Source organism: Natrix helvetica (genome assembly GCF_964273705.1).
Source record: "Natrix helvetica genome assembly, chromosome: 2".
Lineage (NCBI taxonomy): Eukaryota > Metazoa > Chordata > Lepidosauria > Squamata > Natricidae > Natrix > Natrix helvetica.
In genome coordinates this window covers 186666390-186690652 of record NC_138552.1, presented here as the reverse complement: position 1 = coordinate 186690652, position 24263 = coordinate 186666390, and the positions used below count along the sequence as shown (strand labels likewise).

The 24263-nt window shown below is 41.4% G+C and overlaps 1 protein-coding gene across 3 annotated transcripts in view; it reads right to left on the bottom strand.

Moving 5' to 3' along the window:
- Window positions 1-24263, bottom strand: part of FIG4 (FIG4 phosphoinositide 5-phosphatase) — a 91848-nt gene that overhangs the window by 29075 nt on the left and 38510 nt on the right. For all 3 annotated transcript variants that reach the window (XM_081942466.1, XM_081942465.1, XM_081942467.1), the window contains exons 11-14: window positions 6578-6711; window positions 4946-5062; window positions 1252-1297; window positions 580-728 (exon numbers count right to left, since the gene is read on the bottom strand). In XM_081942466.1, the coding sequence (XP_081798592.1) occupies window positions 580-728; window positions 1252-1297; window positions 4946-5062; window positions 6578-6711 (446 nt within the window). The remainder of the gene's footprint in view (window positions 1-579; window positions 729-1251; window positions 1298-4945; window positions 5063-6577; window positions 6712-24263) is intronic.

Sequence of the window (24263 nt, the reverse complement as noted above, 5' to 3'; positions counted from 1 at the left end):
AGCTGATCTTTGAATCTGTAAGCATTTCCCCCCAAAAAAAAGAAGCATGGAGGAGAGCAAACATTTAAAAGCCAAACATAAAAATATTCTTCTTGGATATTAAATTAGAGAATTTATTATTATTTATTATTTATTTCTCTACTAAAAAGAGTAATAATCAACTGGCATTTTAATTTAATCTTTCTCATAACCAATATCCATTAGCATTTGTCATTCAACCTCCTAGGAACTGAAGAACCTCTCCAATTTCATAAGGCTTACTATAATTTTTACCAAAAAGGGTTGAGAAAGGTTAAATGCCAATTTAAAGTCAACTAGAACCATACAAAAGCGGCTTTAGAATTAATTAAATTGGAACAGCAAAGACGTTTCCGCAATAAATAAATAAATCCATCTATCCATCCATGCTTTGGGAATAGAAAAAGATGTTTCAGCTGTCAGATAAATGAATCTGTATTTAAATATGCTAAAATATTCAAGTTAATGTGAAATGAGGTGCAGAAACAAAGGTTTAGAAAAGAATTAGTAGTGTAAAACAAATGGCTGTATTTACTAAATCTCGCAGAAGGAAAGTCTTACCTAACGGCATCTGTGTCAAACAGAAGATTAGGTTTGTCAATCAATCCCAAGGAATAAAGTTGGTAGGCTAAAGCACATTTTCCAACCATAAATTGGGCTGTATTTGTGCGATCTAAACAGTCCACACAATTGGTTCGAAGAACTCCTGTCTGAAAAATCATTTTCATAAATGCAGAGTCTCTAATTAGCTCAAAACACATCAGTAAATGCCAAAGTCTCCTTCAGGATAGATTTTTTATTTTTTTTGCCCTCAATCCACAGAACATAATCTTCAAGGCTACGCATTTGTCTATGAGCATCTGTTCATGGGAGGAAAGTTGTGTCTTTGGATATGCTGGGCTTTCTTTTTCTGTTCCAAGATTAACTATATTGGCTGTAACCAAGTAAGATTGTTCATACTATTTTTCCAGATTTCCAAATTCCTTCACATTGAGCAGATAATCAAATATTTGTATTATGAGCTTCCTTGTTATGAGATGTGCTCTATTTCTACTTATAGTATAGCATTTTAAAAATGCTTTTATGAACATAAAGTAGAAGCATCACTTTTATGTAAATTCACAATAATTCTCCAAAAGACTGCTTTCTCTAGTGATAAATATAGCTTGCCTATCTGAGAATATTGATCTATAATATTGTAATAACAATTTTTAAAAAGTTCATTTCATTTACCTGCAAACGGCCACTGGGAACTACATATCCTCCTAGTTCATTCCATCTGTAGTATAAAAATGCAAGTGCTTTATAAGATACAGTTTTCTATATAGAAAAATCTTGTTCAAACTTTAGAAAAATCTTAAGAAGGAATTCTTTTGAAAGAAGTATTATCCTTGTGCAGCAGAATAACTCTATGTCAACAGAGCAGAAAGAGACAAAATTTGGGGAATTCTTTGGGAACCAGGATATTTAAGGGGCCAAGTTATCACTGAACATATTCAAAATCTGAAAAAGTGGACTAGGTATGTGTTGAGGGATAATAATACACGCTTTTGGAAGACTTAAGACACATATTTTGCTTCTTATTCTTTAATCCCACCCACAAAATGGGCCAAAAGATTTGCCCCACCCTCTTCAGAGGGCTCTCTAGGCTCCCATGTCTATGATACCATGGACATCAGATTTTCTCTGTAAAAAAATTGAGAATTCATTCTCACCCAGTCCCATTTGTATTGGAGGCAATTTGTACGGTGCTTCCAGGTCAAAAGGATTAGCTGATGACATCACCATTGATCGGGGGACATCCTTTCATGTCCCTGTCAAGGGCCTGGAGTGAATAACGGGAGCTCACTCCACCGTGCAACAACACTCAGGTCTGGAAGGTGGGCTTGCTAACCTAGAGTCCTTAACCATGTGAACCACTATATTCCTACTCACGATATGTTCTCGTGAATTGTTGACATTTTGGGGGAATAGTATTTTACTGTATGCAAATAGATATCCAGGGAAATGTTTAAATGCTAAAGAAATTAATGTAAGTTAATTATATATCAAAACTCTGATAACTAACTAAGAAGAATTATGGTAGTACTGTGTGGGATAGGATGGGGAGGTGAAAGGAGTTGGTAAAAAGAATACTTTTGAGAAATTGGAAATGTGACATTATTTTAAATATTAAGGAGTGGCTTTTGGAAATAAGGAATTTATCAGTCTGAAAAAGGCATTGTTTTCTACTAATCAAAGGGTGACATAATACATTCTTTGTTGGCATAGATTTTATATTTTACAATATTATTTTGTTAAGGTGACCAACTTTTTTACAATGAAAAGGAAGACAAATAAATTGGAAAAAATATATCGTAAATAAAAGAAATATTGTATTCATTGCAACAATAATACACTAAAATATGATATATGCATAATAAAAACATTTGCAACATTTTATATTGTAATTATACTTACATGCCTGTTAATTATTATTTAAATGAGTACTTTTCCATTGAATTAATATTTTTTGTCAATGTATTATCTTCTAACAATATATTGGAAATATCTGAACAAGAAATGTCCTTCATATTGAATTTTACAGCAAGTGCTGCAGCTAGAGTATCAACATTCAATCTCGATTTCTCACTTGTCGAAAAATCATTGCCAATTGAAAAAAACTCTTTCAACTGCTGCATTAGTTCCAGGGCAGCACAACGTAAATTGAACAAGTATAAATAAATGTTCACATAGAATATGTTCATTTTTGAAATGGCTGAAAATATCCACCCATCTTTTATCAATTTCAACATGTTGATTTTCCCATTGTATTAATTTTTCAGAATTTAAATATACATTCAGTGTTCTAATTTCTTCAAAGAGACAATTGTCATCTATTTTAATGTCTAGCATTTCTTTAGATAAAAATTCAACACAAGATTCAATATCTGTTCAATATACTTGCGATGAAGTAAAAAAAACACCATTAAAAACTGTTTAATAAAATACGTCACATAACGCGCAACAGATTAGCCTTCAAATATCAAAAAGGAGGAAATGTAGGAGGACACTTTTCGAGGGAGGACGGAAATTACAAAAGAAGGACTGTCCTCCTAAAGGAGGACGGTTGGTCACCTTAATTTTGTACCTAATTATTCTATTCTATTATATTTTTGTGAACCAATAAATAACTAAGTTTGATGTATAAAGTAGAATTCCTTTCTTTCTTTTTTGTCTACTTTATTTTGTTAAAATTCATTTTTCTTTTTTGGATGTTTTTGGTTTAATTTTATTATTGCTGAATATCTTAGTGCTCTTATTATGTTATAATTAAAATAATACTTAAAAACCTTAAACTTTAGTTCCTTTTTCAATCCAGCAACAATGTTATGATTTATTTAACATTCTTCTCTGGCCTAGTAGACTCTGCTAGATTCTAACTTTCAAAATATATGAAGGTTCATGAATATTCTACAATTCTATTTAAAATACTGGGCTGCTGGAAAACCAACAATTATTAGCTAATACGTTGCACAATGAAGAAAATATAAAAGCCATAATAAAGACAGATTAAATATAAACAATAATGGGCACAGAGTGTAGAAGCATTCTTTATAACCATACATCATCCATAAACCCAGTACAAGAGGATAGCCTTCAACTCTTTCTGAAATGATATGGGCGGGGATATTAATTTAAATAGTATTCCGTAGGGTTGGGGCAACAACGCATAGAAAAACCCTTTCCATGACCTGGTCCTTCTCCTGAACTCTTGGAAAAGGAATCACAGGCATATCCTTTCATATAGAACATAAAGGAATTTTGAAAGACTGATTCTATTATTAAAAAAATATTTTTCTGCCAACTCCAAGAGATGAGATTTCTTACTATACTTCCATGGGGGAAAACGCTTTTTGCATCGTTACTGGGAAATGGTATTAACATATAGATGATGCTGTAAGTTTTGCAGGGAACAGAAAGCTCAAACCTTAAGATAAATTGTTTCCAAGAGCATCTCATAATACATCCCTTAATAAATGAAGTGACTGTTAATATTAAATATTATTCTTTAATACTAATGACTTACTCACTGTTGAATAATGCATGAAGATATATTAACTGTATTAAGGAATTCTATGCAATTGATCAATAACTGTGTAACATTCCCAAATTAGTTCATGAATTGTAATGAAGAATCAATAGTCCTTTTGATACATTTGATAAAATAAATTAAAGATTTTGTTTTGCTGTCAAGATTCCTACAATGTCTGCTGCATATATAATGAACAATGTATACTACTCTGAACCAATTAAAAAAAGAGATGACCAAAAGCATACTAGTGTTCAGGTCCATAACACTGTATTCTATAGTATCTTCTCCATTCGTGCCATCTAGATGTATTTGGATTTCAACTCTTTTAATTGCTATTCAACTAGGAAAAAAGGTCCGTACTCTCTTACTACTTCTGTCTGTCTTGTCCACATTCTTTTTCTAAAGTAGACTAGTTCAGAGTTACTTATGTTTGATTAAATGAATAGGTTCCTATCAATTAAGAGTGGGGCAAGTAAACATTTCATATAAAACCTTGCATTAAAATTTGGCTCTAAGATTGATTCTGGAATGAGATTTGCTATGGCTGACCCTCATCTTGCTAGTGTTTCAACAGGCCTTGAAAACTTGCTTCTTCACCCATATGATATGTTTTATTTTTTATGTCAGGTTATACACTATTTTGAGATTTACTCACCATTGCATACAACCCTGGAATATGATGAATAAAGTTACAAGTCATCTTTAATTGGTATGAAAACACATGAACCATAATATTGTATTTGAGGCACATCTTGATATTAATGTACTAAGTGTACTAAACAATAGAGATTTTTAGAAATGTATTTACAGAGCAATTACAAATGATATCTAGCACTCTGGCCTAATACATACTTTTCATCTGGTCGCAAAACATTGCAAAAGGAATCAGGTCGATTTACAAAGAAGCCAGTTTTCTTCACGACGTTTTCAGCAATCACATTCAATCGATCAAGGACATTGCACAGTTTGCTAAGTGGGAATAAAAGTAAAAAGCACTTTTTTCCCCTTTTGTTGAAAATATCATTAGTGAATCAAAAGTAAAGAACTTTCAAAATGCAAGAATAACTTTGGTTTCATTGTCTGATTTAAATGAAAATGCAGAAGTCCACCCACAATATTATCATGCATGAAACGAAAGGTGGTAAAACTAAATGTCACATACTGGTCTGGAAAAAGTTATAAGAGGTTAAAAACCACCAGGATCCCTCTAAATAAAACTGATGTGATTTTATAGATTTCTATGTTTGGTTCCTGATCTCATAAGTTTTTTAAAGGCCTTTAATCTGCTTCTTTTTTCAGATCCTTTATAAAGCACTGAATGGGTAAACAAATCAATGCAGTTATCAACACAGTGTGCATGTAAAAAAGGCCCATACCATATTGCCAATAATAAGAAAGAGTATTGAAAATGGAGGTGCCAATATCACAATGCCCTTACATAAATCAATGAATTGACTGCAACATTGGAACACTGTGTACAATTCTAGATATAGTGGAGCTAGAGAAGATACACAGGAAGATTACTAAGATGATCGAAGGGCTGGAGCAGCTTCCCTATGAGGAAAGATTTTGACATTTGGGGCTTTGATGAGACGAATGAGAGGGGACACAATTGAGAAGTACAAAACTGGGCTTGGTATGGATAAAATGGATAAAGACAAGCTATTTTTTCCTTCTCAAAACACTGAATCCAGACTTCATCCAATTAAATTGAATCCCCCAAAAGCATAGACGAACAAAATATCTTTTTTACACAATGCATAAGTCAGCTTTGGAATTTGCTACCACAAGATGTGATATGGGCTAATACCTTGGCTATTATTTCAAAAAAGGCTTGACTCAACTGATGTAAGTTCTGGAGATCAACAGCTATTGATGGCAGTGTGATTGTATATGAAGGACATCTGCTGGGACATCTACTAATGTCCCAGCAGATGTCCTTCAGATACAATCACACTGCCGTGTGCGATTGGCCATTGTAAGAAGAGGCTGCTGGACCAGACAGGCCAGGGATTAGATTAGCAGTGTACCATGTTCCAAAGCTAGAATATATTTTTTTCAGTTACACTGCCCAATATCTGTTAAATTATGGAAGTATTAAGGAATCAGCTTAGTGAGGTGATCCAAATAGGCTAATTCTATGACCAAATGGGCTAATTCTATTTTACTGTAAGGTTAATACTGCCTGTTGCCTTTACAATCCAAGAAAGTAGGGAAGGTCCCTTCTGAGAGCTTTACCACATCCACATTCCTTTTGTGGCTAAGGTGGCTCTTGTCTGATTGTTCCCTTGGCTGTGGCTCTTCCCCTTGTCTTCTGAGATCTTTCCTTAAACCATTATATAAAATTAGACAATGGTTAAATTTTTACATATATAGTGTACTACAGGTAGCCTAAGTACACAGTAAATGCTGCTAAAGACATGCATATCTGAGTAAGCTATATTTGCTCATATGCTCTATAAACATACTCACAACCTCACGTACCTCTTGGTGTACTTGGCCATATCCCAAGGGATGTATACAATAGCATGTTCAGGAGGTAAAAACTGATTGAGGTAAGTTACAGCAGCAACAAGCTCTTCGCTTAGTATCCTTTCGTGTTTTCTTTTTTCACGTTCCTTTAAAAAAAAGAATTAACTGAAAGGACATATATACTGTACATTAAATAATTTAAGCTCTTAGAGAGCGGAAAAAAATGGACTAAAGCAAACCATATATTAGTAAATACAATGAAGTACTGAAGGATACAAGCAGTTTTTGCATTTTCAAAATGTGGCCAATCTTTAGTCAGGACACACTTTCAGAAATCTATACCGACACAGAACTAACAACAAACCTAACTAACAACTTTAAAAAGTGAACCTTTGGAGCAGGGATGGGTTCTGGCAGCCACTACTGCCAGTTTGTGGTACGCACATGCGCAATACAATAAAAATTATTCTGCGCATGTGCAGAAGCCAAAAACAAGATGGCGGCACCTATGGCACTACTAGAACAACAGGTTTGGGGCATAGGAGGTCTGGGTTGCTGCCAGTTCCAGCAACCCAGACCGCCAACCCACTACTGGTTCAGCCGAACTGGTCCGAACCAGTAGGAACCCACCAGTACTTTGGAGCTTTATAAATATGCATCAGATGTATCTGCCCAAACAGGGTATACCATATGGTACACCACATAACAGCATCCTCAGTTGGGAGCACAGCAATTCTATTATGCTATGGGTTTCTTTTGCCCCCGTAATTGCCTTTTGTTTCTGTTTTTGTATTGTACTAGATAATCCGAGACCCCCATATGGTAATTTATAGATACTTCCTTTCCTAACTGGAAACACAGAATGATCAAGGGCAAAAAACAACGGGAACAGTAGCAACTTTTGACTTTCTGCTGACTTGGCAGCAGCTGACCACATTCTTGACAGTCAAAAGTGCAGGGGTCCCTAACCCCTGGGCCATGGCCCACTACCAGGCTATTCGGAACCCGAGTGCGTGAGAGGTGGGCCAGGCCATACAGCTTTACTTGGAACTGTGTCACATGAGTTCAGGCCCACCACTTGCACAGTCCAGTTCCCCGGCCTCCAGTAATCTAGGGAAGGACTGGTCGGCTGAATCTCTAGGTGGCGGCATGGCAGTGTAATATCATTGAAGTAATCACAAATTTGCCAAATTACAATCCCAACGGAACCCTAAGTCTTAGATTTTGGATGCATACTATGTTAGCATATTTGCGGTAACGTAGTTCAAAAAGTGATGCCTGAAACTACACAAAGATACGTCCAATTGAATGTTGCAAAATACTTAATATAAAAGCAACCTAACAGTCTAGCTTTCATTGGGTCTGTTTGAACAAAGGTTAAATAGCCATTTGTCTAGAATGCTTTAATTTGGATTCCTGCATTGCACTTGGATGTTGAACTCAAAAGTTTAAATGAACCTTCTATGATTCTTTAAAACACATCGCCATGTGGCAATGGTGCTGAATAGAAAAAGCATCCTCATATAAGTTGACCAAAGTCCACTTTTCTCTTTAAAACAACATTTATAACAAACTATTCTTTAGTTCTATACCCTAAACGCAAACTCAAAAAACTTTGATAACCAATTAATATAAAATAATCTAACTAAATTATGATATATTATAAACTTCAGTTATCGTTAATCATAAAACATGGAAAATGTTTTGCCAAGAATATTTTATTATCAGATTTTTTTAAAAATCAGACTTATATTTGTATTTGTCCCATAAAAATGTTCTAGATTGGCGATGGCGAACCTTTTTTGGCTCACGTGCCATAAGTGGGGGGAGCGCAGAGGGGTCATGTGCGGGCGTGCAATGCGTGACCCCCCCAGTGCGCATGCGCACACTACAGGCGCGACCCCGTATTTTTTGCATGCTTTTTTCGCCCTCCCCAGGTTCCAGAGGCTTTATAGGAGCCTGGGGAGGGCGAAAACAGCCTCCCCCGCCATCCCAGAAGTCCTCCGGAGCTCTGAAGGCTTGAGGGACCTTCAGGACGCTTCCCTGAAGCCTCGGGAGCAGTCAAAACGAACCTCCGAGCAAACTGGAAGTCCATTCCCGAAATTCCGGTTTGTCCATAGGGCTGGTTTTTTGCACTCCGGAGGCTTCAGGAAAGCTCATGAAGCTTCTGGAGGGCCTCCGGGAGGGGTTCTTTTTGCCCTCCCCAGGCTCCTATAAAGCCTCTGGAGCCTGGGGAGGGCGAAAAATGCCTTTAAAAAAGGGTGAACTCAGCTGGCCAGCGCACGCATTCACGCTGGCCAGCTGACAGGGCAGCGCCTCGCATGGCCTGACAAATGGCTCTGCGTGCCACCTGTGGCACGCGTGCCATAGGTTCGCCATCACTGTTCTACATACCAACTCCTAAAGGTCATGTTGCTCTAATCCTGAAGTTTCATAATAGTGTTAAACTCTTTCCTATGAAAATGTTAAATATGTAAATAACAGAAAAAGCTCTTTACTGTTTCCTATTTCCATATCATACTAAATACCAAATCATTGTTTAGAAACCATTTATCTTAAATGATGTGTCTGAGTAAAGCTACATAGGCTCTACATCTGATTAAGCAAGTGATTCAAGGTTGGCTCAGATTGCTATGATAATATCCTCTTCTCCCCACACATAAATGACAAGAAAGTGTTAATGGGGTGTTCTAGTACTGAGCCTCTTCAGAAAAGTGGATTTTAGCCATATTCCAGAAGCCTTATGAATAACAACATGCAATGATTCACCTGGCAGTGTCACGTGAGCTTAGATACACATGACAGCTCTAATTAAATCTAAAAATTTAACAGCCAACAACATTTTGTTACTAGCTGGGTCTAATATTTGTTTACAACAGGTCTACAGCTCAGCTTCTGAAACTGTTATCTCCAATTGGGTGGGGGAGGGGGGATTCTGTTTACATTTTAGCTGATTGATTTACAAAGTCTCAGTCTGCGCATTTTCAGAAACACAGAGATACATTCAGAGGTTGACAATGTGGAACAGGAATCAAGTGCCTTCAAAATACTAAAAAGAACTAGGGCTGGATCTACGCTTTATCCTTTCCTCATCACTTGTATGGGCCATCTATAATATTTTGAGTGACGAAATGGATAATTCTCCATGGCGCTGCTTGGAGAGTCCAAGGAAGGGTTAACACAGCCTATCTGCCCAAGGACTGAGTTGATTTTTTCCTCTGGTCACGCCTCCTTTGCCTCCACAGGGTCAGTTTTAAAAACTCAGTCCGCCCTATAGGACGTACTCTGGGGAGTTCCCGGTCTTTGGACAAATAGGCTGGGTTCCCCAAAAAGAAAATTTTTTTAGTTAGCATAATACTTATCAGGATTTTTTCCCTCTTTTTTTCTAATAACATTCGGCCTTTTTTATTATTGGCTTTTATTAAAAAGGACTAAATTAAAACAGAGGCATTGGAGGAGCCCACCTGTTGCCCTAGCAACGTAATCATCTGTGGCCACTGGTCTGGCGTCTGCCGGCGAGTGCGGGGACGACCCTGGCGTTGGCTCGCCCCCGGCCGCTTGCTAAGGGGAATTTCGGCTGGATTTCTCCCTCGGCGGCGTCCTTGCTGGCTCCGGAGATTGCGGCGGCCATTTTGAAAGCTGCGTGTTGGCGCGCTTTCCAACGGCCGTTTTAGACGTCTGGCTGCATTCTGGGCGCGTTTTTAAAGCGCGCGAAACTTGCGGCGGCCATTTTCTCTGCTCACTTTAACAACTAGCAGCAGGGAAAGCGCTTGGATTCTCCGCACCTCTCTGCCTCTCAGCAGATCGCCGCGGAGAGCTTGGAGTGTCCTGCTTGGGTCTCCAGCAGTACCGGAGCCTCTTGAGTGTCCCTTCGGCTGAAGGAGCGGCTGTGGAGTGTCCTGGTGCCTTCTTCCAGCCTCCAGAAAATTTGAAGATCTGCAGATGCTTTGGAGCCGGCTGGCCAGCGTCAACTGCCCTTCTCCTGCAGTTTGAATTGATCCAACACCCGTGCAGCCATGGCAGACGAAGGTTTGGAGCAGAGGGACGAGCTGGCTGGGCCATCCGCCAAGCGCAGTAGGCCAGATCCCTCGGGCCAGGGGAGAAAGGGTGGAAAAGGGGCTGGGGGAAACCCCCCCCCATAACTCCTCAGGGAACAAGGGCCCCAAGCACCTAGGAGATAGGAGACTTGAGGGTTCCAGAGAGCAACCTGACCAGGACCAGGCCCCTCATCTTCCTCAAACCTGTGAGGCTGAGCTTGGCCCTGTCCTAAGCAGACGTGAGAGAGAGGACTCTCTCTCTAACCAAGGGGATCAATCTCCTTCCATTAGTGGTAGGGATTCCAGATCTGTTTCTCCTGCTGCATCTCTGGGTTACCCAGATTCCCCCAGTTCCTCTGTAAGGGACGATTTGGGGCCTTTCCCTGGCTGTCCCCACATGGAGGGGCCTTTAGCCCCTACTCACTATGCAAGAGGGTCAGGCTCTTCTAGGCCCAGGCCTGTTGAGGACAAGGGCCCAGCTATCTCGCCAGAGATGCAGGAGATAATTACTCAGGCCATCTCGCAGGGCGTGGTTGAGGCCTTGCGCCACATGGAGAGCAAAAAGGGTAAGGCCTCAAGGCCTACCTCCTCTCTAGCAGCGGGCAGGGGCCGCGAATCTGGTTCCCCAGGCACCTCTGTCACCACAGAGGTGTCCACATGGGAAGATGAGACTGCAGATGAGTTCCAGCTTTCGGAGGACGAGGATATGCCCCCGGACAAACCTGCCTTCACTGGTTTGTTCAAGCCTTCTCTGTTTAAGGCCATACTGCACAAGGCTAGGACCTCCACAGAGTTAGGGACTAAGCCTAAGGATAAGGCCTCTATCCCCATTCCTCAGGACCTTAAAGCGGGTCTATTCAGTGAGACCACTCCAGATCCGGAACTGATTCCAGTTCCTGACATGTTTATGGACGTGGTACAGTGTCAGTGGGTGCAGCCGGGGACCCTGGCCAATCCCAGTGGCGCAGACAAAACTCTGTTCCCCCTGGAACAAAAGTTGGAGGATGTACTTAAAATGCCTGAAGTGGATGCTCCAGTGGTTTCTCTGACCTCCCCTTCCTCCCTCCCAGCTGACCTGCTGGAGGGTTTGAAGGCAGAGGATAAGAGGTCTGAGAAGGCCTGCCTTAAGACGCACCAGGCGACTGCCTGGGTGATCAAGGCCTCCACCTCCTCTTCTTTCTTCACGAGGGCTTCCCTGTTATGGCTACGCCAATTGAGATCCAAGCCTCCCTCCGAGGCATCTCGCTGGCGTCATGATCTGGACAAAATAATTACGGCTGTAGAATATTCTGCCGACGCTTCCCTAACAGCTGCAAAATTTGCATCTAGGGCGCTCGCCTCCAACGTGACCTCACGTCGCTTGCTATGGCTCCGGCACTGGCAAGCTGACATGAAAGCCAAATGGAAGCTGGCCTCAGCTCCCTTCAAGGGGGGGTTCCTCTTCGGGGATGCATTAGACAAATTTGTAATAGAGACGAAGGACAAACGTAAAGTCCTTCCGTCTACTTTCAAAAAGAATGAAAGAAAAGGTTCTGGATCCTTTAGGAAGCAGCCTTTTCGTAATCAGGCCTCCGCTCAGGCCTCCACCTCTTCCTATTCCTACCAGAGGCCCTACAACCAGTCCACTGACAGGGCACAGGACAGGGGTAGTTTCAACCCCAGGGGTAGGCAGCAAAATCAGGGCTCCTTTCGTAAGCCCTTTCGAGGGGGAGGCAACAACCGTCAGTTCAGGCGTGGCAAGTGACCACCACGGGACTGCTCCCATCAGCGGCCGCTTGCAACTTTATGCAGATCGGTGGGAGGAGATTACCACGGATTTGTGGATCCTAAACACAGTCAGGAAGGGGCTGACTCTAGAATTTCTATCATTCCCGCCCCGGACATTCATTCGTTGTCCTGTAGCCAAAAATCCCATAAAAAGATCCCTCATGCAAGCAGAGATCGATCATCTCCTTTTGATAAGGGCCATAGAGCCCGTTCCCCCAGAGCAGGAAGGGAAGGGATTTTACTCCATTCTATTCCTGGTCCCCAAGAGCTCGGGGGGGTGGAGGGCCATATTAGACCTGAAGCGCCTGAACCGGCATCTGGCCTACAAGCGCTTCAAAATGCAGTCCCTCCAGTCCATTCTCAGCTGCATTCGGCGAGACGACCTGCTCACCTCCATCGACCTCAAGGAGGCGTATCTACATGTGCCCATTCATCCGGCTCACAGGAAGTTCCTTCGGCTGTTCTACAACGGCAAACATTATCAATACAAGGCACTGCCGTTCGGACTCTCTTCAGCTCCACGAACGTTTACGAAGCTTCTTGCAGCTGTGGCGTCCCACCTGCGCAAGCTTCCCAACCGTCTGGAGTGCTACCTCGACGACATCATCATTCACTCGAGGAGCCAATCACAAGCAGCAAGGGACGTAAGTGCCACCATCCGCACTTTGCAGGACCACGGGTTCTCTGTGAACTTAAGAGAAGAGCCACCTGGTCCCTGCCACTCGCATACAGCACCTGGGCACCATCATAGACTCGGCCTCGTGCCATGTTTTCCTGTCTCCAGACAGACTGCGCAATCTCAGGGCCAGAATCCGTCAGTGTCGCAAGACTACCGCCTTGCCAATCGTCCATCTATCCCAGTTACTGGGGATAATGATATCTTGCATCAACGTGGTTCCCTGGGCGTGTCTTCATGCCAGGGAACTGCAATGGTTTCTCCTGCCAATGCAGAGGGCGAAGGCAAGCAACTCGTCCAGGAAAGTTCGACTCCCATTGAAGGTGTCCCGCTCCGTGAAATGGTGGCAGTCACGAGCAGTGGAGAGGGGCTGTCTGTTCAAAGAGCCCACAGGATTGTTGTCACTACAGATGCAAGCCTCTTCGGTTGGGGAGCGCATTGCCAAGGTCAGCTGGCGCAGGGCAAGTGGTCTCGCGCGGAAGCGGCTCGAAACATCAACTGGCTGGAGCTGAGAGCTGCCAGACTCGCTCTGAGACGGTTTTGGAAACAACTCCGGGGCCAACACGTGCTTCTGCTTACAGACAATATTGCCACAAAAGCACACGTGAACAGGCAGGGTGGCACTCACTCCAAGAGACTCATGGCGGAAGCAGAGGCCCTGGGCCGTTGGGCAGAGCTTCACTTAGCGTCGCTGAGAGCAGATCACATCTCAGGCACCAGCAACGTAAGTGCAGATTGGCTGAGTCGTCAAACACTCGACAGCTCCGAGTGGAGGTTGCATCCGGATCTGTTCTACCAGATTGTACAACGGTTTGGCCCGCCACAAGTCGACCTCTTCGCCACGGCAAAGAACACTCACCTGCAGAGATTCTTCTCTCAATACCGGTCTCATCAGGCGGAGGGGACGGACGCCCTGAGGACCCAGTGGCCTTGACCGTCGAGGAAGTTCAATGCGTTCCCGCCTCTACCTGATTCCACAGGTAATCTCCAAACTCCTGAAGGAGAAGGCGGAACTCATCCTGGTAGCCCCATATTGGCCCAGGAGATCCTGGTTTGCGGATCTGACCGACCTCTCAGTGGAGAGACCATGGAGAATCCCCCCACAGAAGGTAGTACTGACACAGGGGGCAATCACTCACCCAGAGCCCCAGTGGCTCCAGCTAGCCGTCTGGCGCTTGAGGGGCAGCTCCTGAGGGACCTACACCTCTCGGACAAGGTCATTCAGACCATACAAGCTTCCAGACGACCGGCCACGACTCGGATTTATGAAGCAACTTGGTCCGCGTTCTCCACTTGGTGCAAACAGCGGAACATCGTGGGCGCTGAGGCTTCTGTGCCTCAGTTACTGGACTTTCTTCAAGCTGGGTTGGACAAAGGTTTGGCACCAGCTACTCTTCGGAGGCAGGTCGCGGCCTTGTCTACCATTCTGGCGAGGCACCAGTCTCAGACATTGAGTCATCACCCCCAGATCAGGAGCTTCCTAAAGGGGGCCTCCAATTTGCGACCCCAAGTGGTGCATAGATACCCAACCTGGAACTTACCATTTGTTTTGCAGGCTTTAACCTCTGCGCCCTTTGAACCATTAAGAAAGGTCTCCCTTCGGCACCTGTCTCTAAAAACCGCCTTCCTGATAGCTATCACCTCGGCCAGACGGGTGTCGGAGATTGCTGCTTTCTCTGTCAGGGAAGAACTTTGTATCATCCACCCAGACCGTGTCATCCTACGTCTGGACCCAACCTTCTTGCCAAAGGTTAATTCTCCTTTCCACAGAGCGCAGGAGGTGATACTCCCGAACTTCTGTCCCAAACCTCAGCACCCCAGGGAGCGCTGCTGGCACAAACTGGATGTGAGGCGTGCTGTTTGGATCTATCTGAAGAGGACTAAGGACCTCAGACGTTCTGAGGCTTTCTTTGTATCCTTTCAACCGGGGTCGTTGGGTCACAAGGTTTCCTCATCAACTATCGGTCGTTGGCTCCGGGCCTGCATTAAAATGACCTACGAACACCAGGGCAAGACGGTTCCAGCCCGTGTGACGGCCCACTCCACGAGAAGCGCGGCCACGACTGCAGCATGGGCGACCCAGGCGTCCATCCTGGACATTTGCAGAGCTGCTACGTGGGCATCTCCAACGGCCTTCATCAGAAATTATAAAGTAGATTCCTTTGCCTCCGCCGAAGCCTCTTTTGGGAGGAGAGTATTGCAACAAGTGGTTGAGGCTCCGGCCAGTGGTGACATTTCCCTCCCTGGGACAAAATAGCTTGGGCATGTCCCTTCCTTGGACTCTCCAAGCAGCGCCATGGAGAATGACCGTTGTCTTACCTGAATGGTCGTTCTCGGGGCGCTGCGGGAGAGTCCAAGACCCACCCAGGCTTCATAGATAAATATGTGACAGTTTCCGTGAACTTGCAGATGCATTGAACTTCCTCGACGGTCAAGACTTCGTTTTTAAAACTGACCCTGTGGAGGCAAAGGAGGCGTGACCAGGGGAAAAAATCAACTCAGTCCTTGGGCAGATAGGCTGTGTTAACCCTTCCTTGGACTCTCCCGCAGCGCCCCGAGAACGACCGTTCAGGTAAGACAACGGTCAATCTCCACCCACTACAAATGCACCCCAATATTTTAAAGCTACATTTTCTGTCCTAAGGTGCCGAAAGTCCCTCCAGGAGATTCACTTGCTAGACATACTCAGCTATTTTGCTATTTTAACTGTTACCATGACTCTTCTTGTGGTTGGTTACTGCTCTATATTTCATCCTGGACTGCTACTTCCTTAGCAAATGAGTAGCTTCTTTTCTCCCAATTGATCCAATGGTGACTAGGAAGAGCATGGAGTTCTAGCCATTAACTTTTCTCCACTGCTTCTGCCAACACTTCTGTTCCACCTTTAATGTCCCAGAGGATACTACTCTAGCTTTTGCCCATAGGCTATGTGAAGCATGTTCTCCTTTATTTTTCAACTATTGCAATTGTTCATTTACCTTTTGATTTTTCAAAAGTCTTTAACTTACTAAATAAGCCCATTGGCACAATACTTGTACAAATGCTACTTTAATTCTGTTTAACTGAATGATTAGTTCTTTGTTGTCTCAAAGGAACAGCATCCTCCCTTAGCTTTAATAATCGTAGCATCAATTTGATGTTGATAAGAAAGCCTGATTCAGGAAGCTAAATCTTCTTTTTTTAAAAAGTAAAGGTTTCTCCTGTCCAGTCATGTCCAATGCTACAGTACTGTTCATCTCCCTTTCCTAGCCAAAGGAGCCAGAGTTCTCTGAAGATGCTTCTGTGGTCATGTGGCCGGCCTGACTATACACTGACATACACGGACTGCCGTTCCCACTTCCCACAGAAGTGGTACCTATTTATTTACTTGCATTTGCATGCTTTTGAACTGCTAGGTTGGCAGAAGCTAAGGCAAGAACGGGAGCTCACCCCCTCACGTGGTGCTTGGGCCTCAAACTGCTACCCTTCTTTCTTCCCCTCAGTTAACCTGAAATTTATTACACAGATAATAAAGAAAAATACATTGTTATCTTTAACAACAGAAATGGTATAAGTTAGGGTAGAACTGTATGAAGGGGTATCTTTTGGACCTGCTCAGTTCTGCTTGCTGAGTTCTCCCACCCCCACCCAACATAGTGAACCAGGTTCTCTTCCTCAGCGCTTCCAATTAATGGAGGCACTCCATTGCTCTGCTTCAATAGACATAACGTCTATGCACACCCGTAATGTGCATAGACATTTACTGAATGCCAAGAAAATGGCTATGCTAACACAGTGCAGCATCACTGCTTCAGTAACATTTAGTGGAGTTTCATTGAAGGAGTGCTTCAAATACTGAATGAAAGCAAACATTTCCTTGAAATTTTGTATCTCCTTCTTTACAACACAGAACATTGTTGTTGGACATACAATTCAGGAATTGGAACACTATTTTGTATGGTTTGGTTTTGTCCTATTATTGTCACATTTGGCTGACATCAACAGGATTGTTATTATGAGTGGATCCACTGCTGTGTGTTAGTGTGTAAACAAAACAAGACAGATCGAAATTATCCCTTGCGCCCCAAAGAGAGTGGGTTTAAAGTAATTGCACTGCATGGGCAGGAAATAAAGGCATAAGAATTTAAAGCTTGATTTCATAATAATAGAACCTATATCTGAGACACAGTTGCAGTTGTCTGGATTGTTTTGTAATAACTTTATTAATTTTTTCTACAATAAAGTAATTCTTATATCCTTGAATGCGTATTGTTCTGTTCACTGACAGAACAAGAGTAAGTAAGTGATATGGCAACATTGCAAGGCCAGTTAGAATGGCAGATGGAACCCTTGAAGAAGTCCCCATGCCTGGATATCCTTTGCTGCTTCCCAGAGTGTTTGTTCCTCTGTTCATATCTTTCAATGAACCAGATATTTCAGTCTGGCCCTCCAATCTCAAGAACCCAAGAGCTTTAATCACAAATTCACCCTCCCTATAATTGAGACTGAGAAGATTGGACAGAGTGTAAGGGGGAAAGAATATATTCAAAAATCAGGAAGTTATGAAAGGGTGAACAACGGGGTTGATTTGTGCTAATCCAGGGAACAGGCCGATAAATTTGGTTTCTTGGAAAAGCATCTGTAAGGTAAGAACTAAGTAGAAAGCCCTAATAGCAATGAGAACTGTTCTTGATTGTGATGATCAGCAGTACATTTCTTTACTTTACTTTACTTTTACTTTTTACTTTATTTTAAATTTCTAGACCGCCCCCGCTCCCGAAAGGGACTCAGGGCGGTGTACAGTCAAATTAAAACACAAGGAATACATAAGAATAAATACATAAATACACAGATACTTAAATACTTAAATGAGGAGGCTATAAAAACTGTATCTTAAAGTAAAGCAATTAAAAAACAGTATTTAAAAATAACCCCTAAAAATACCCCAAAAAGTTAAATTTAAAATAATGACCCTAGAAATTCCCAATTAAAATATCTGCCAGGAGGTAAGATAAAACTATGAGTGGGCCAAGCCGGCTAGTCGAAACAGGTGAGTCTTTAGTTTTTGTCGGAAGGAGCGGAAGTCGGTGGTGGTTCTGATGTCGGGGGGGAGGTCATTCCAGAGGGTTGGGCCCATCACAGAGAAGGCTCTACTCCTAGGCGCCTTTGAAGTTTGGGGGGGGGGAGGAAATCCAACTGATTGCCTAAAATTCCTAGATAAAATGTAAGGCATCAGATACAAAACAGGATAAGGCACAAGATGCTGGCAACTAAATAAGGTCTGAGTGGTCATGTGAGAACTTAGCCATCTGCAATACATCAGGCCATTCATCTTGCTGGTAATTTTCATAGAAATGAAGCAATTGGTAACATGAATCCAATCTGTACTATTGCCAGATTTGGGGCAGAATGTGGTACAATGTTTAAAGTTTTAGATATAGGAGATAGATTTTCCACCTGCCTCTTGGTTTAGTAACAGGCGCATCCAGTTTCAGGCTGTTTTTTTTCTGTGTGTTAAAATTAGTCTGCACAACTTAGCAATGCAACATATAAAGACTGCTGTGTCAAAAAAAACCTTAAATTTATATGTGATAAACTATGAATCAAAGAACCTTTTTGCAAAGAGAATACTTAAAAATTAAAAAGTTTTACAGATCTTTGATCCTGGCACACAAACACCAAAGTTATGACAAGACACTTTGTATCAGATGGAATTAAATGGTTTGCCAACTGACAGCTCTTTTATGCTATGTTTTATAGAAAACGAAATGTTGTACTCAGATAGACAATCTGAATCATGGCACCATATTGGGATGGCCAAAACCTGACTCACCTAAAGCAACCATATCACCTTAAAGCAGAGGTGTAAAACTCAAGGCCCGCAGGCCAGATTAAAACTGCTTAAATCTGGCCTGCAGGACCGGCCTAGAAATATCAAAGGCCTCTGCTGGCCAAAACGGGCCACAGGCCCCACGCAGCCCGTTTTCGGCCGGCAGAGTGCTGCAAGAGGACTGGATTACAATTATGTGGCCTCAAGTAAGTGCCTGATCTGGATAGAAAACAAGAAACATTCTATGTTAATACTACAGTTTAATGCCAGATTTTACATACTGTAGGTCCATTTTACAATCAACAATCTATAATTGACAGCCATTTCTATTTACTATCCTGGAAATTTATCTCTGCTGTTAGATCTTGTATTATCATGTCATTTATGCTATAGTATTTTTATTACTACTTGAATAATAAAAATACAATAGTATAAATAGCTTTTCTGCCTGGGAAAGCAATTTAATATTAAACAATGGCATATAAATTTAGAAACAACAAGTTTAGTGGAGTATGAAGAATAAATAATAAACATTTGCCAGTAATATCTGATGGAAGAGATAGGAAAATGATTATAGTAAAGAACTGTGGAAAGAAAGGAGAGAAGAGGAGAAAATGCTTCTTGAGCCTATGTCAAACAGCCGCCATGACCACGCCTAACCCTGGCCACCACCACACCGGCCCTCCGAGGTCAAACATAACCCTGATGCGGCTCTCAATGAAATCGACTTTGACATCCCTACCTTAAAGATATAACATAAATTGATTACGTAGGCAAACAACTACAATGTACACCAGGCTCCCAACAAAACACTGGCAGCTTGCTGAGCAAACCTGAGCAAAAGCAGAACCACAGCTTATATACCTTCAACCCACTACATTTCAAAGACAAGACCCCCCCCCCAAAAGGCAGACACTGTTCAAAAGATACTGCATGACAGTGGAATGGTTTCAATAAACCCAACTGAGTGTCATTATTTATCCCTCTCTAGGTTAGCATACTAGCTATACTATCTTTTGAGACATAGTCAGGGAATATAAACCATTTGATTTACTGAGCCACTTGTTCCTGCCTGATTCCTCCCTCTGTTGCCTAACTCAGGATCAATGCGGCTTGCTGTGAATGTTTCTTTATAAGAGCACTTTAAGCAATTCATATGATGACTTAGAGGGAGAGGAGCTCATGGATTTGGTACTGAATGCAGCTCACATGTGTATGCTGGATAATATCTTACAGATACTCCTCAATTTACAACAGTTCATCTAGTCACCTTTTAAAGTTACAACGGCACTGAAAAAAGTGACTTATGACAGTTTTTCACTTACAACCATTGCAGCATCCCCATGGTCATGTGATTAAAAATCGGCCGGTTGGCAACTGACTCATATTTATGACATTCGCTGTGTTCTGGGGTCACGTGATCACCTTTTCCAAAACTCCGACAAGCAAAGTCAAAGGGGAAGCCAGAATTACTTAACATCCGTGTTACAAATTTACAACTGTGTTACAACTGCAGTGATTCACTTAATAACTGAGGCTAAAAAGGTCATAACATGGGACACAATTACAACTGTCTAGCTTAGCAGCATAAATGTTGGGCTCAATTGTGGTTGTAATTCAAGGATTACCTGAACTGGCCCAGCTCAGCCTACAACTCTGGAATTATCTGGAGATTTTTTCCTAAGTATTAAGGCGATCTCTTCTTTTTAGCCTCTGTGAACAAAACCAGCCATATAGTTACTATATGCTGAGCTTTACAGAGGCTATCATCACTAGTTATGTTTTACCACAAACAACAGACTCTTAACTAACATTTTTATTGTAGATGGAAAATTTTGTTGTTGTTTTTAAAAGTGTTTTTTTATTTGACTTTTCCAAACATTAAAATCACAATTACACTTTTACAGCTTTCCGTTATCGGTATTTCTTTTTTCTGATTTCGGGTTTTCCATTTTCCATTCTATTATCTTATACATATTCTTCTTCGTTTCATACTTTCTCATTTTTACAATATATACATCTATATACGATATTTCCATCTCTATTGCTTTCTAAGTATATGCCATCTCTTTTCATTGTGTTTACTATGTGTTCCTTATGCATTGATTTTACCTCTCTTTTCAAGCCAGTTATACTGGCTCAAAAATTTTGTTTCATTTGCTACTTTCTGATTTCCCAGCAATTCTCCAGAATGAGTTTTGATTATTTAAATAACCTTTTACTCTTATTTGACACGTCCTTCCTTTCTTTTCCCGTTTCTAAAAAGCTACAATAGAAAGCACTTTGGGCTGAATCCAAGCTTCCCTCTACCAATAATAGGGACATTTGAAGTCATATGTGAATTACTACTCAGATGTGGTGAGGGGGAGTGAAGTTGGGATGCGATCTACTTTTGTGAAGGACCTGCTGATATCCAGAGGCAGCTTCACCTTACCCAGCTTCTTAGCGAAGGAAAGCACACACTAACAGAAAGTGAGGAGGAGTGTAGGAGAAAAGGAGATAAGCCAATGTACAGACAGGGAAGTGGAGGTAACATCCGGAGATTGGCAGCTATTATAAGCAAGCAAGAAGGCTACTGGTCAACTGCCAGGACCACTAACTATGGTGACCAGGATATTCTAACGGGAGTCCAGCATGGAGCTTTAACTGGAGCTCAGCAGCAACTAGAAAAGGAGTAGCCACACTGAAATAGCACCCCATTTTAAGTAATATAAAAACTTTTTGGGGAAAAAGCCAAAGGTTGATGCTACATTAAAGACTTTGAGACTTTTGTTTGAACTGAGTATTAATAGACTGAATATAAAGAGCCTAAGTATTAAAGACATAGTTATGTGGCAACATCACTTTGCAAAGTCCTAGAAGGATGGAATTGACTCAGAGCACTGGCCTATTATTAGGGAAGGTGTGGGCTGGAGTAAAATATTTGGTGTGCTGTGTTGTGCTCAGTCCTTGGAGAGCAAAGATATCTAACATCTCTTACTTTCAATGTTGGCTTTAAGCATGCTCTGCCTAGCCATGACTATATCACCTAGAAAACATGTTTATCTAGTTAGCTATTAATATAAGCAATGTTATACTAAGTAATGCTGCACATATGCTGTGCACTCAGTACTTTTATCTGTAATATCAACAATCCCATGAGGGATTCTAGGGTACCGAGGAAGCAACAATTGACACAGATCATAAAATCACTTCACATCTTCTCCACTTCTGTCTTCTCAGGAGAAACTTCTCTTCGTAACAAATAGCTGATACACTCCCTTCAATTTCCCAAGCTTCTATAGGAAGCTTGGATATCTGTTTGAGGTTTTTTAGACATTCTTTAGATACATCAGAACACTTCACTATTAAAGTATTTTTTTCTACATGCTTTCTTTGCCCCCTCAAAATGTACAAAGGAATATAATGATGATTATCACTTATATGTACACAGAGACTTTATGCACCTGAGACAAATGCCTTGTGTGTATCCAATCACACTTGGCCAATAAAGAATTCTAATTCTAATAATAATTTGGAAAATTGGGGATAATCAGAAAGTGCAGTCTATTTAACAGCATGACTTGTTACTAGGGTGGTATCTTACTAAGTTAGTCTCTTTTCTATATCATAATTTTTATGTCACTGGGTTTGATCTTAAGGCCTATGAACAACGGCAGCTAAAATACTTGCCTCAATTCAGATTATAAGCTTTTTGGCTCTGAGGGACCTCACATCATGTACCTGTGTAACTTGGTAGTATAGTGTTTAGACATAACAACACTAATCTTTTTCCCTAGCTCAGCCACTAGTAAGGCTGACAGGGTGTAAGCAAGAATAGCATTCAAATACTCCTACGGGGTATGTATATTGTCAGATAAATGGCTTTTTGGAATGTCAAATAGGATCTTGAGCAGCTGTTCTGTAAGAAACTTGCAACAAAGCAAGTGAAAATAAATTAATTATTTCATTTTTCCCCACTGTGTCATTCTCAGTGAGTAATTTATGTTCTAAAGTGATCAAAGGGACAGCCTGTTAATTAATGTGGGTGAGAAAGAAAATTAAAAAAAAATTGCATGCCTAAGTTTTCTCTTCAGTGGTTGCTAACAAAAGAAGAGTTAGGAGAGTTACTTACTAATGAAACAGTTTTATATACAGTTTTGCTTCAAGTGTTGACAGAGTTAGAATAGACTGGAATTCTGGCTCTATAACATTATTTTTGATATTAAAATTATGTTAATTCAGTTCTAGTACAAGTTTATAAAATGTGATATATAGAAATGTAAAATATTGCCATAATATAGTGGTTTAAAATAAGTTACATTAATAATGTATTAATGCTAATTCTATTAAAATGAAAGTTTAAAGCATGCCAGTTGAATGTTGACTGGTTCAACATTCTTATAGTGGTAACTTGCAAAAGATCTCCCTAAGGACAGAGGAGCCACAAGTTTGGACTAGAGCAAACTCTCTGAGTAGAATATCACATTCAAACTCTGATATTTCCAGATAGGGCGCAGAAAAACCCCTAGCCAATCAGCATAGACAATGTTGAACTTGATGGATTGATGATTCATTGATATCATGCCACAATGTACACCCAACACCACTGTTATTCTTCCCCCATCCTTCAGTATAGAATAGCAGTTTAGCCTCATGTTAAAATCATAAACTAAGATCAACCTTTACAAACTAAGATTTGGAACTGGGCAAGTAAATCAACTATGAAAATTATGATTTTATAATACAACTAGCTGAAAACCTGGCATTGTCCAGGTATTGATTTATAAGGGGGAAATGTCCAGACCAAACGTAATTTCTAATGTTGGATTTTCTCCCTTACCAGAGGGAGCCCATTTGTGGAGTATTGTGAAGCCATTACCATGGCAACTCCACTGTGCTGTACAGTAGAAGCCATTTATGGCAGTACAGTAGAAGCCATTTGAAGGCACAACAGGCTGTATCCTAACAGAACACACATCCCGAGGAGTGTTAGGTGTGTCTTACCCTCACGGTATTTGTTTCTAGAGAGTAAGCCATCTGTGTACCAAGTTTGGTTGAAATTGTTTGAGGCGTTCCAGAGTTGTGCTGGAACACACACACAGAGACACACACAAACACACACACAGGTGAAACTCAAAAAATTAGAATATCGTGCAAAAGTTCATTTATTTCAGTAATGCTCATGAAAACCACAAATCCACAGTCTCAGAAAATTAGAATATTACATGCAATCAATAAAACAAGGATTGTACATAGAACAATATCGTACCTCTGAAAAGTATAAGCATGCATATGTACTCACTACTTCGTTTGGGTCCCTTTTGCAGCAATTACTGCCTCAATGTGGCATGGCATGGAAGCTATCAGCCTGTGGCACTGCTGAGGTGTTATGGAAGACCAGGATGCTTCAATAGCGGCCTTCAGCTC